Genomic DNA, 13,301 nt, shown 5'->3' with positions numbered 1-13,301 from the left:
TTTTCGGATTTTCTTTTTTGAAAACATGATCTATTAGAGGATGCAGGAAGATGAACGGTTTGGATCGTTGATATTATGTTCAGAGTTTTACGGTTAGTGAAAATATTGCTTGATGTTTGTAAAGTTTCTACAAACTATATGACATCAACTCATATTTCAGTTAACCGTAACTAGCGAAATCTGATATCAAATATCTGAACCATTCATCATCTTACATCAGCCAGATGATCATGTTTTCAAAAAATAAAATTTAAAAAATAAAATTCAGTAAAAAGAATAAAGCGTAAATGACAATCGACTATTAAATATAAATTTAAGGTTTATAGATTAAAGTGTTGGATTTTGAAGCTGACCTCCTCATAAAAGTTGTAAAGTTTGTCACTATGAGTGATTGTACATATACATATATATATATATATATATATATTTTTTTTACATTTTTTACACTTCTTCAATAATTATTATTAATTTTGTCCTCAAATAATTATATGAATAAATACTTAATACAATTTTAATAATATTGGTAGGTACGGTATACTATTGGTATTGGTTTTGGATACTAGTACCATACCGAACCAGTATGGTACGGTACAAATATCATACCATTACTAATTGGTACAAATTTTTGGTAATAATTTAGTATGGTATGGTTGGTATGACGGTTGGTATTGTAATTTGGTAAAAATTTCCACCTCTAAACACAACATTTGAGACACTAAATAACATAATAATTTTTTTTAATATTTAATTATTTATATATTATAACACTAGATACACTGAATCGTATTTTCAATATATTGAAATTTTTTTTGAGTTCACTGGGAAAAAGGGACACATGGATTGCATGCAAAGCATAACGAAACATTTTGATCCAGCCCATCTCTTTTATCGATAGCTTAAAGCCGAAATGTCAATTACAAATTTACAATTTACACGCAATTGGAAAAGAATTGGAATTTGGAATTTCGTTGTTTCCTGGAAATTTCAGAAAATAAAAAATTGTCAGAATTATAATTTGAGAACTATTTTTTCTTCGTTTAACTATTTAAATTTAAAATATTTTCACTTCTAAATACCAAAAGAATAAATAAAATAACTTCTCGAATAAAAAGAAAAACTACTTCTTTTGACACTTCTACGCTTTCCCACGAAATTAACTTCCAGACCCAGAATACTTGCAGAGCACAAGAACAAGTTTCCCTTCTTAATTATCAAATTTGCGATCTGCGTTTTGAGAAAAACCATATTTTCTCGGGGAAATCCGTGAAATTTTCCCTTTTCTTCTCTGTAAATTTGTAAAATTGGGTTCGAAACATTCGTTTTTGATTGTTGGGTTTTGAATCATTTGATCTGGGTCTCTCTGTTTCGGCTTCTAAATTGGAGGCTCAGTGTTTCAGTGTGTAAAAAAATGAAGGAAAAGCTTGGATTTTTAGTGGGGGTGTGGTTTCTGCTTTGTGGGGTTTGTGTGGGGAGGTTCGTGGTGGAGAAGAACAGCTTGAAAGTGACTTCTCCAAGCTCGATGAAGGGCGTGTACGAATGTGCGATTGGGAACTTTGGGGTTCCTCAATACGGAGGAACGTTGGTCGGAACTGTGTACTATCCGAAGGCCAATCAGAAGGCATGCAAAGGGTTTGAAGATTTCGATGAATCCTTCAAACCGAAGCCCGGTGGTCTGCCGACGTTTCTGCTTGTCGATCGAGGAGGTTAGAATCTTCAATTTTTGATATTTTTCACTAAATTGTTAACTTTTATGGTAATAGACAAATAGTTTGGTTAACTTTTCTGCTTGTCGATCGAGGAAGTTAGAATCTTCAATTTTGATATTTTTCACTAAATTGTTTAACTTTTACGGTAATAGACAAATAGTTTGGAATCAGTGTGCAAAATTTAGAAATAATTATTGGGTGTTATGGAATTTGCAGTTGATTTATATCGGAATAGTTTGGTGTGTTTTTTGTGTTCTATACTTGTGGTTTTATGTCGAAACTCCAAAGTATTTTCTATAAGTTAATCACCTGATTGATAACTGATCAAGTTGGGTTCGGTTGGTCGCTTATTCGTTATTGTTATGGTTCTTGTGTATTCACATTCAAGCCCTTACCCTCCTTTATTTCTGCACTTGGAAGTTTTTTTAATGACTCAATTCTGCGAGTCTGTAAGCGGATGTTTTTAATCGAGACATTTCTATGGACATGCGTGTAATTTTTCTGTGTCCCTTCACACTGGTAATGTTTTCGTTACATGACTGATTGAATGTGATGTCCTGGCAGATTGTTACTTCACTTTGAAGGCATGGAATGCACAGAAAGGGGGAGCGGCTGCTATTCTTGTTGCAGATGACAGGAATGAACCGTTGATTACCATGGACAATCCTGAAGAAGAAAATGCGGATGCTGATTATCTGCAGAAAATCACAATTCCCTCGGCTCTCATTAGCAAAGAGTTGGGAGAAAGTATAAAAAAATCTCTATCAGGTAGGGAGATGGTCAACATAAATCTAGACTGGACAGAGGCTCTTCCACATCCTGATGAACGTGTTGAGTATGAGTTCTGGACGAATAGCAATGATGAGTGTGGGCCAAAGTGTGATAGCCAGATTGAGTTTGTGAAAAGCTTTAAAGGAGCAGCTCAAGTTCTTGAGCGGAAGGGGTACACCCAGTTTACTCCACACTATATAACATGGTACTGTCCAGAAGCTTTTGTTTTGAGCAAACAGTGCAAGTCTCAGTGTATCAATCATGGGAGGTACTGCGCTCCAGATCCTGAGCAAGATTTCAGTAAAGGTTATGATGGGAAAGATGTTGTGGTTCAAAATCTTCGCCAAGCTTGCTTCTATAAAGTGGCCAATGAAAGTGGAAAGCCATGGCTTTGGTGGGACTATGTCACTGACTTTGCGATACGTTGCCCAATGAAAGATAAGAAGTACACCGAAGAGTGTGCCAATCAAGTTATTGAATCCCTTGGTATGGTAGCAACTGCTCATCTATAGAAAGTCAAAATTTGCTTAACCAATGCACTATTGTTAGCTGCAGTGTAGATATATTCTTTAGCCTACATACAATTTAATATTTCTGCTGATTTGCATTTTGATTCTGTTGCTAGTTGTTTCTGCTTGCTTCTCGAGTTTTAAAATTCTATTGTATTTTGGAAAATTATTTCAATTTGCCAGTTTAAGCTGCCTTGTCAGTTTGAACTGCCATCTTGTGCCATCTCTCCGATGGCTTGATTATTTGCAATTCTATGATTGGGCTGTCTATATTTTGCCATAATTCTATTTTCTTGGTTTGTGTTAATTGTTGCGTTATTCTTCAATATTTAACTGGAGTATGTGAGTGAATTGTTCATGTGATCATTTTTCTTTTTTACCTGCTATTATATGCCTGAAAGTTTTAGGCTCGGTCAATGTAGTAGAAGTTCATTAAATGTCAAAAACTTTGATGCGAGTTGCCTAAAATCTTCATCTCTCCTTGGCTAGTTTTTGTGGATTGTCATTTACTCTGCTAAATTCTGAGGATCATAAAGTAACTATTTCAATGTATTTTCTGTAACATTAAAGGTGCTGATCTTAAGAAGATACAGAAATGTATTGGCGACCCTGAAGCGGATGAGGAGAATGCAGTTCTGAAGGCTGAACAGGATGCACAGGTTGGGCTTTTGGGAACTGTTTAACATGTTCTAGCCTTATCTTTCCATCTTTTCATTTTTTGTATATAGTGTGTTACTGTGTTCTCATATTTCACTTCTCAAATCGAGTTTCAGATTGGCAAAGGCGCCCGTGGAGATGTTACAATATTGCCAACTCTTGTAATAAACAACAGACAGTATAGAGGTATAAATAATACAACTCGTTTACATATCCCGTTAGGCATTTATTCACATCACTTTTCTTGTCTCACGTTTGTTCGTTTTGTATGTTAAGGGAAACTGGACAAAGGAGCTGTTCTCAAAGCCATCTGTGCTGGTTTCCAAGAGACCACTGAGCCCTCTGTTTGTTTAAGTGAAGGTCCTCATTTGCCTTGTTTTTCTATGACTGTTTCCTATGTTTTTGTTTTTTGGGTATGTTATGTCAATTGATTCTGTTATTTCACGTGTGAATTTATATGATGGTACATGTGAATATTTTGAATCTACTGCTTACCTGTCTTTGCTGTACTTGCCATTATTATAAAGAGGGTGATTCCCAGCAACCAAAACAATACTCTTATACTCAATAAAAACTAACTGTAGTATAACTTATTTAATAAAATGATGATGCCCCTTACAGTAAAAACAGTGCTACTTGAATGTATGTGTTCGTGCAGGCTTGCAATAAGTATTTGTAACGGTATCATAAGTTTTCAACCATATCTGGGTAGCATGTTTTTACAAAGATTATCCAATGGCAGAATTATATCCAAAGATTATCCAATGGCAGAATTATATCCTTGGCGCAAACTCGATTATCTCTGAGATGGTTTCATTTGCCTGTTTATTTGTGTTTTCCAGATGTACAAACAAATGAGTGTTTAGAGAACAATGGAGGTTGCTGGCATGACAAAGCTGCTAACATTACCGCGTGCAGGGTATCTTTTGTCATAAACTTTCATTCGTGTATTCTTTTTGTGTGGGTGGGTGTGGGGGATGTACAGAGTTATTGATATTTGAGTTTGTTTGGGATTTACCGATCATTCTTTTGTTTTAGGATACATTCCGCGGAAGAGTGTGCGAATGCCCTATTGTGCAAGGCGTAAAGTTTGTTGGTGATGGTTATACTCACTGTGAAGGTAAATTATTTGAATGTCATATATGTTTAGTTGCGGCATAAATTCCAAATTTTCACGTGTACTGCCAGTAGAGGTTATCTGATCTTAGTCAAGGTTATAGTCTCTAACTTACAGGACATTACTTCGTTTATATTTCCTTTCATCTTTCATTTTTCTTTTGTTCTAAAGAAAAGTTACAAGTACCATTTTTCTTTTAGGACTGGGTTCTTGAAATAACGTGCCATTTTATGTACTTGTTTTGTTTTACTCAAGTCATTTTGTTGCTTGTTTGATTGAGCAGCTTCAGGAGCATTACGTTGTGGAATAAACAATGGAGGTTGTTGGAAGGAAACCCGATCTGGCCGGACTTACTCTGCATGTCGTGTAAGTTTGGATATGAATCTATTTTAAGAGTCTATCTCCCCGCTAAAGTAAAAGTGATTATGATTTCTGATTAATGGATGTTCAGGATGACCATACAAATGGTTGCAGTTGTCCACCAGGATTCAAGGGTGATGGAGAGAAAACATGTGAAGGTACCTGCTATGTCTAGATGTCTCTAATTAGTGTAATTCTCGATGGCTCGTTAAGCATATTTAGCTTAAGCTCCCAAGTCCCATTTCCATGGATTTTCTACCAGAAACTGTTTATACCACATTTCTATACACTGTTTTACCATCAACCGAAGATTACCAACTTCCTGGACTTTTAAGTTTGTAAGGCTACTTCTCTGTTGTTTCTCATAAAATGTTAAATTTATTTGGCTACCAAATGAGCACATAATGTAGGGTCTTGGATTTGAAGGCCACCACTGGTATTACAAGTTAAATACTTATGATTTTAATAATTCTTCTTGATTATCATCCCACATTGCCCAGGTGAATGGTTGGATTTCCTCATAATCTGCTACCGCCTTTCACTGGTGCTTTATTTCATATTGTAACCAACTAAATGACGTTATTCTCTTGTATTGATGCGAATTCACCCACCCGGTTTTCTGCTTTTGTTTGTGTTCCAGATGTTGATGAGTGCAAGGACAAAACGGCTTGCCAATGTTCACAATGCAAATGCAAGAATACTTGGGGAAGTTACGAGTGCAGTTGCGGTGGCGGTTTACTGTACATGCGAGAACATGATGCATGTATAGGTGAGTATTCTCAATTCTTTTCTGTTTTAGTCATTTGAATGACATGCTGGTCCGCTGGTGTAGTTTTGTTACTAAACTAGTCAGCCATTTCAACCTCGCAATTCATTAGATTGTGACATTGGAACGACCTTTTCACACGGAGATTTAATCTAAATGATAGAATCCCTGTTGTGTGTTTCCTCTCATTAATTCATGTTTGACACATGTTTCCTACCTTCTGTCGTACTTTTTTTAAGCAGGTAAAAACGGAAGTGGTTCTGGGTCTAGCTGGGGCTTAATTTGGGTTATCATTCTCTGCTTGGGTGCTGTCGGAGTTGGGGGCTTCGCGGTTTACAAGTACCGAATCCGGGTATGTTTCCTTACTCTCAAATTCTCGATGCAAAAAATACGTATGTAAATCCAGTTCACTCTACGAGTCCACTTTCGACGATGTGTCGGTCCTAAAAGTGGTTTGTTGAAACTCTCTTGTGCAGAGATACATGGATTCGGAGATCCGGGCAATCATGGCGCAGTACATGCCGTTGGATAATCAAGGAGAGGTTCCCAGCCACGTCGCCCACGGGGATATCTGAAACCGGCAGAGAGACATATTCATAAGACATAAGATGCAGTCCGAGAGAAAAGGGAAGACAACCAACGTCCTGAAATCCTATGTCCTCCTCTCGCCTCTAGGCGCTAGCTATTTGTTTCATTTCGCGTGAGATTGTAACGTTTTAGATGTGCATCTAGCGATTCACATTATATATTCTAGCAGGAAACATTAGATACCAAGTAGTTTTTTATTCAAAGTAATAAACTTTTTACCGTTGGAATCAGCATTTTTTCCCTCTCTCTGAAGTAAAGTTGATCATTTATTTTTTCCAAGTTTATAAGGTTGAACACGAAATTTAAATGTAGGAGTAATTTAGCGTCTGTTTGTTATTCTATTTGAATTCAATATTTTTAACTTAAAAACACTTTTTAAGTTTTAAACTTTAAAAACTCGTTTGGTAAAATTATTTTAAAAAATTGAACTCAAGACTAATTTAAAAATATATATTTAGAATTAAACTTCTTTTTTTTTTCTTTTTTTTTTTTTTCCAAAAAAGAGGGATAATTGGTGGCAAGTCACAGTTACCCACTTCTTTTGAGCTCATAAAGGTTATGGGGAATTTCATCCTGGCAATGGCTATAGATCTTTAGTTGAGGTATCCCAAATGAGCCCTAAAAGTGGCAGAAGTAGCCAGCTATTAAGTAAGTTTAGTCAGTTCATTAGGAAGAAGTAAACCACTCACCCCAATATTTATAGCAGATTCACCAACTCAGAGCCTTGAACCCGAGACTTTTCACATTTTATTTGTTTATTGGAGAGTTGCAGTTCGCGCCCTAAACCACTGGACCACTTGATGTGGTTTAGAGTTTTCAAACTTAGCTCAGTTCTTTTTTCTTTTCTTTTTTCTCTCACCCCTCCCCTCTCACTCCAAATCTCTCTTTTTTCATCTCTCTTTCCTCTCTTCATTCTCTCTTCTTCTCCCCACCTTTCTCTTCTATTCTCTTCTTTCTTCTCTCTCCTCCTCTTTTATCTCCTTCGATCCTCCATCTTCTCAGATCCTTTTTTTTTTCTTCCCCTCTCTCATCTTTCTCTCTATCTTGCAACACCCTTTCCTTTGATCTCTTTGTCCAGTTTAAATTTTGAGATTTGAAAATAATTTTAAATCTCATACCAAACAAGTTTTTAAGTCTTAAAGATAGTTGTTTTCAATAGATGTTCTTAAGAAATGTTTTTAAAATTGATGAAGTTCTTTTAATAGGACACCGAACAAACTCTTAATCATTTAACACTGCTATTTTTCACTTATTTAATTTTCCAAAGAATGAAAAAAAGAAACTCCTTTAAACTCCTAGCATATGTGACATGTGCCTTCTTTCCTGGGAAGTTACTAATAAATTGCTCCTCAATAAATAAGTTAATTAAGAAAATGAGAAAAGTGTCTAGGAAACAACTCCATGTGTTACAATCATTAGATCTTAATTTCTATATTTTAAAATAAAATTTAACAGTTAGAACACCCGAAGTCGCCCAAGAAAGTCCCTAGTAGGAAATGCCGAAAAGGGGAGCAAGAACACCATATATTATTAGAGACATAAAAATCAAATGATTGCCCTGCTAAACTAGATGATGATACTACAAAGTGAAAAAAAAAGAAAAGCGCCTTAAGTTCCGTTGCTCGTTCCCAACAGAAGCGCATAAACGTTCTCTCACAGCCACCGCTTTCCCGCAAATATCATTAGCCTGGCGCGGACGGAGATGGTTACTTGGCTCTGCCGGAAACACCAAACCATATTATATATTCCAGTTTCAATCACTGTTGGTACATTTACATAAAAGAAGCATCGCACCGCATCTCATGTATGAAACGATCTGCAAACTCACGTTGAACGCTCTCTAACTCTCTGTCTCCTTCTCAAAGTTGGGACCCTTTTGATCCTCGCGATTCTGTACAATCTTATTGAAATAGAAAGCTACAACTGCTCCACTGCACAGAAAAAAACCATATTATCAGATAACAAACTCTTTTGAGCTCTGCAGGATAATTATCAAAAACTCGTAATATTCTGAACAAGCGAAATTAAAAACTCACACTATACGGTTTTGGTATTAGCTACTAAAAAAACGATGATTTTATCTTCATTTCAAATAAACATAATATACTCTTTTAACATTTTTATGCTGGAAAGTGCGCATTGTTGCTCATGGGTGTGCATCCGAAGGTTAGGCGGGAGTTGGCAATCTGTATCATCTAGAGACCATCTAGTCGGAAACAATCAAAGAACCATGCAAGTCTATTCCACTATTTTCCCTCTCTCAGCTTGTTCTTTAAAACTAGATGCCATCATGTCTTTCCCAAAACCAACTGTTATTGTTTACCTTTCCAGAACGGGGATTTTGAGAGCGAAAATCAAAACTCTTTTAGTAATTATATCATTGTCTCTATGTCCTACAAAGACTAAATATATTTTCCTCTGATAAAAGAAAGGCAAGAAAGTAAATAGCATCACAAAAATGAGAAGACGCATGAATCGTATAACCTGACAAGGGTTGTTAAAATATTCGGAAACGATGGTCTCTGCAATTAGGAGAACAAAAACAGAAACAATAAATATCAGAAATTTGGAAGACATGTCAATTACACTAGCAAAGAAACCGAAATGTAAAAATTAGAAAAAGAATGAATTTCTAACCTCAGCCAGAACGATTACCTCCCTTAGAAAAATTATACTGGATATAGCTGCAGGTCCAATAATACAATAAAAATTATACAAAAGATAAACTAAATCATGTAATTAAACGTAAATTGCATAAGCTCCAATATGTATCCTTACCTGTCTGCCCTTTCAAGAAAAAGGGAGATGATTTTCCTTTTATATATGATCTTAAACTTGAAACGCTTAGAAACAAAAGAGTGCCACCAAGGATAACCCCAAACCTAATTGCAGAAATGCTTCCCGTTACCAAGAAGGAAAGGAATCCACCCACAGAAAGCCAAAGACCTACAAGGCATAGGCGCAGGCACAGGCACATAAATTTACTAAAAGCTTTTGGGGGTGAAAAAAAAAGGCAAGTCTTTTTCCATAAGTTAAACATACCATAAGGTATCCCAACGCGAAAGTCACGGACTTGCACAGCATCATTGGGATCAATAGCTGATATATGATATGCTTCAACAATTTCCCTCACTGGCTCAGGGGAATTGGCTTCAGCTATGGTGATATAATGTTCACTGATTTCATTTGCTCTCTCACTCAAATCATCCTTTGCCTTATCAGCATATATTTTTAACTGCTCCGAAGTATCTTTCATAATAACCAATGCTTTCTTCGAGAATTCCCGCGAGAGGCTTCGCAGCTTCAAGGTTTGTTCCTTGAAAGAACCCAGAGTTTGTTTCGAAGGTTCTTCTGATTCTTCAGATTTCGGTTTGGCATTGTTGTTTTCATTCTCCACCTCAATATCTGAATGCTGCTAAGAACAAAAATTCAATTTAATGTCACGATAAGTGGACAAGTTGCGTCCCCATTGAACAATTAATACAACCCGGCTCATCCATATATCTACCTTCCCATAAACCTCAAACAAACCCGAAACCAACATTTTATAACGCTTTGTCCCAAATTTTTTAGCAAATGATCATGATATCAGGATAGCATAACCAAACATCCAGTCAAAAGAACTGGACAAATGAAAACTAAAATCCCAAACCCGAATTTCCAAAAACATTCATCACAATCATACTTTTTTCCCAATTCCCATATGCCAAAATCGAAACTTGATACAATCCCACACAAGCACCAGCATTCTTGAATCAAACACTTGGCGTGCATTAACCTCGAACCCCCATTTCTCATTAAAACCAAATCAAAACACTATTACCAATAACCAAACACTCATAATTCCATCATTGACAAAGAAAAACTCAAAATTTCAGCTTACAGATTCGTCCTGGGAAGCAGAGACGGCGACAATTGGCCGAGTCCACAAGCTCCGCCGGTGCAGGGACAGAGAAACGCCGGAAAGCACTTTCGGGACGGCAATATACGAGCCTCGGTAACCACGTGCTGCAATCAATTGTCCAAACCGCAGAGAAGAACACGAAGGTGACTTCTTCAATCCACAGCTGCTAGGGTCAGGGTTTAAGAGCGAGATGGAATGCAATGTCACACTCATTGTGAATCAATCCTAGAGAAAGAAGGCGGAGAGAGATAGAGAGAGTGTTTGAAACTGAGGCGAGGCTGACGAGGTAACTAAAATGCAGCGAAGGGTGCAATTTTTATAGTCTAAGTTAGAAAATTTAATGAAATTCGAAGAACCGCTGTGAAATACAAGCAACGCTAGGCGTTAGTTTGACAGCGGATTGCGCCTGCTTCTAGCATATTCAAATAAATTTATTATATATCGTATAAATATATTTTTTTAATATTTAAATAAAAATACATAATTGTATTGAAATACATGAAATGTAAAATAAAACGACATATAAATTATAAAGTATTTGAGCATATTCACGATCTAGGCGGTCTAAGTTGATGCCTAAACAGGTCTAGACACAATTTCTTAATTTCAAACACTTAAAAGACTAATTAAGACGGTGATCAGCTGTTTAACGCCTAGACAGGGATTTATAAAACAATGATAAGGAGAAGTTGAAGGGCTTTAGGTATCGTTTGGTATGCAGACGGGACGGGACGAAACGGAATGGGACGGGACAGGATGGAACGGAACGGAGCGGGAGCAAAGATGCCCTCGGATGGAAACAATGAGGAAGAAGAAGGAGACGGAGAGGTTATAATTTTGTGTTCCACGGATGTGGAACGAGTCGTTCCAGGGGGCTGAGATGGAACGAAAATTCACCCAAAACTCGTCCCGTAGAACAGCTCGTTCCACCCGTTTTAGACGCACCAAACGTGGGACGGAACACCTTGTCCCATTCTGTTCCGTCCCGTCCCACGTACCAAACGGTACATTAGGGGTCCTGGGCTAAAATGCGCCGTGGGGGTGGGGTACGCGCCAGATACTGCGTGTTTGGTTGCCTGGATGTGGGAGAAAGGAATCCGGCTAATGCCTTGGTGACACGTAACCAGTATGTGGTCAGTTGTCCCACGCGCGCCCACCGAATCTTTTTGTTGAAGTGCCGACGTGGTGGTGCTTGTGTTTCGTTAAACGACATTAATATGGGTGTCGTATGATTTGAACATAATCATTTGCTCCTATCACTAATAAGTTTCCGTCATTTTTTACCATAATCCTATTTAGAGAAGGGGTTAATTGGACACATGATCTTTGAAGGGATGAAACTTACACACACCCAAGAAGTTTATGCGGTAATATTATAATTCAGTCATGCATTGTCATGTGTTTAACTTTCTCACGTAACAGTGCGTGATTGACTTGAGATACTGTTGTTGTCACATTATTTTCACATGCAAGCGGTTCTATTCAAATAAAAAAGTAAAACGTTGTGCTCATGTGAACTACGAAGCTGGATGCATGAAAAACGTTCGACCATGATGAAAAGTTGTAGTAAGTGTATGTTTGAATTCTTGGGACATTCTTTATTTCTTGCAGAACATGAACGAAACATTGGGCAAGATATATGAGAAAAGAAAGGGATAGATGCAAATTAAAGGACAACCATATTTGCAATGCTTGGAATCAAAAGGCAAGCAAGGCACCTCCAGCTAGCTTGCAGGCTCTCTCTTACAACAAAGCCAAAAGCGGAAAGCTTAAACCATATGGGAATCCACATGCATTTATTTGTGCAAATCTCCTGCTGCATGTTGCTTGTCAGTCTCTTCCTTGAGACTATGGGATCGAAGATTTTCGCTTGAACTTTCCCAAAGACTGGCACTCGAAGGCTTGCAGAGCACCCTGATAAAGAAGTCCGTCGTATAGAAGGTGTTACACGACGGACTTGCCAATTAGTAACATAGTAACAATGGTTTGCCAATAAAGGGAATACTGTAACACAAGGGCGAAGCCACCTTGGGGCTAGGGTGGGCTCTAGCCCAGTTGAAAATCTAGGCAATTGAAATTTTATGTCTAACTTTATGAAGTTCATTCATTTAGTAAAATTTAGCACACCTCATCTTCATTCAATTAAATCTGTATTTAATATATCTGCGAAATTGTCGATATTTTCGTTGATATAGAAAAGGAAGGAGGTTGAAATGCAAACTTCACCTTGTATCAGCGAAAAATTGGAAAATCATGAATATCGAGGATATTTATTGATTCACTACATAAAATTTGCTAGAACCCATTGCAGATTTCGAACTTTCAAAATTTTTTGAGAAATTTTTTTTCTAATTTCAACTAAATCTAAATGAGTTGACATACTCACTCATTGCAAATTTTCATAATTTCTATCAAAGGTAACCGATATCGATATATCCTTAATATTTTCATAAATTTGCATATCGATATTTTAAACACTGACCATACTTTAAAAACTCTTGAGACAAAACCAATCATGCACACCGTGAGACTCGCTAAAGCCCAACTCTAACTAATGGCCTAATAAGTTTTAGGCCCTCAACCTTTATGTCATTGTTTTTTAATTTGGGAGATAGGAGTACCACAGTAGAGGAGTCCATTTAAACCTCAATCTTTCAACGAATTCTTTGTGCTTTTCTAGAAATCCATGGCTTCCATATTTTAGAATGAGGATCCTCTACCGATCTTCTTTATGACTATTTTGAGAATATTCCAATCACATTCGTTCATCGTACATCATACGGTTAGTTTTCATCAAGTACTATTTACATTTAATTTTAAATAAAAAAATTATAATAATTTATAATCATACGATATACAATGAATAAATATCATTGAGGGATCTCCTAGAATTCTTACCAAAAAAAAAATCCTAACAGAATCC

The 13,301-nt window shown here is 36.8% G+C and overlaps 2 protein-coding genes across 3 annotated transcripts; one reads left to right on the top strand and one right to left on the bottom strand.

The window, feature by feature from the left end:
• Nucleotides 1–1,100: 1,100 nt before the first annotated feature.
• Nucleotides 1,101–6,746, top strand: LOC137721907 (vacuolar-sorting receptor 1-like). Its single transcript, XM_068460928.1, has 12 exons — nucleotides 1,101–1,703; nucleotides 2,271–2,963; nucleotides 3,557–3,645; nucleotides 3,760–3,829; nucleotides 3,920–4,003; nucleotides 4,486–4,562; nucleotides 4,682–4,763; nucleotides 5,044–5,126; nucleotides 5,212–5,278; nucleotides 5,761–5,889; nucleotides 6,129–6,238; nucleotides 6,363–6,746. Exons 1-12 carry the CDS (start codon nucleotides 1,409–1,411, stop codon nucleotides 6,459–6,461), a joined length of 1,878 nt encoding a protein of 625 aa, XP_068317029.1. The 5' UTR covers nucleotides 1,101–1,408; the 3' UTR covers nucleotides 6,462–6,746.
• Nucleotides 6,747–8,063: 1,317 nt separating this feature from the next.
• LOC137723707 (protein FATTY ACID EXPORT 3, chloroplastic-like) lies at nucleotides 8,064–10,748 on the bottom strand. 2 transcript variants are annotated; one of them, XM_068462901.1, is made up of 7 exons: nucleotides 10,358–10,748; nucleotides 9,517–9,886; nucleotides 9,253–9,420; nucleotides 9,112–9,158; nucleotides 8,959–8,996; nucleotides 8,303–8,405; nucleotides 8,064–8,190 (listed from the first exon to the last, which is right to left on the bottom strand). In XM_068462901.1, the coding sequence occupies exons 1-6, from the start codon at nucleotides 10,589–10,591 to the stop codon at nucleotides 8,315–8,317; spliced, it is 948 nt and encodes a 315-aa protein (XP_068319002.1). In that variant the 5' UTR covers nucleotides 10,592–10,748; the 3' UTR covers nucleotides 8,064–8,190; nucleotides 8,303–8,314. The 2 variants fall into 2 exon arrangements, with proteins under 2 accessions (XP_068319002.1, XP_068319001.1); XM_068462900.1 differs by having other exon boundaries at nucleotides 8,064–8,405.
• Between the last annotated feature and the right edge of the window lie 2,553 nt (nucleotides 10,749–13,301).

Source organism: Pyrus communis, chromosome 17 (genome assembly GCF_963583255.1).
Source record: "Pyrus communis chromosome 17, drPyrComm1.1, whole genome shotgun sequence".
Taxonomy (NCBI): domain Eukaryota; kingdom Viridiplantae; phylum Streptophyta; class Magnoliopsida; order Rosales; family Rosaceae; genus Pyrus; species Pyrus communis.
This window is presented reverse-complemented; position numbering and strand designations above follow the sequence as displayed.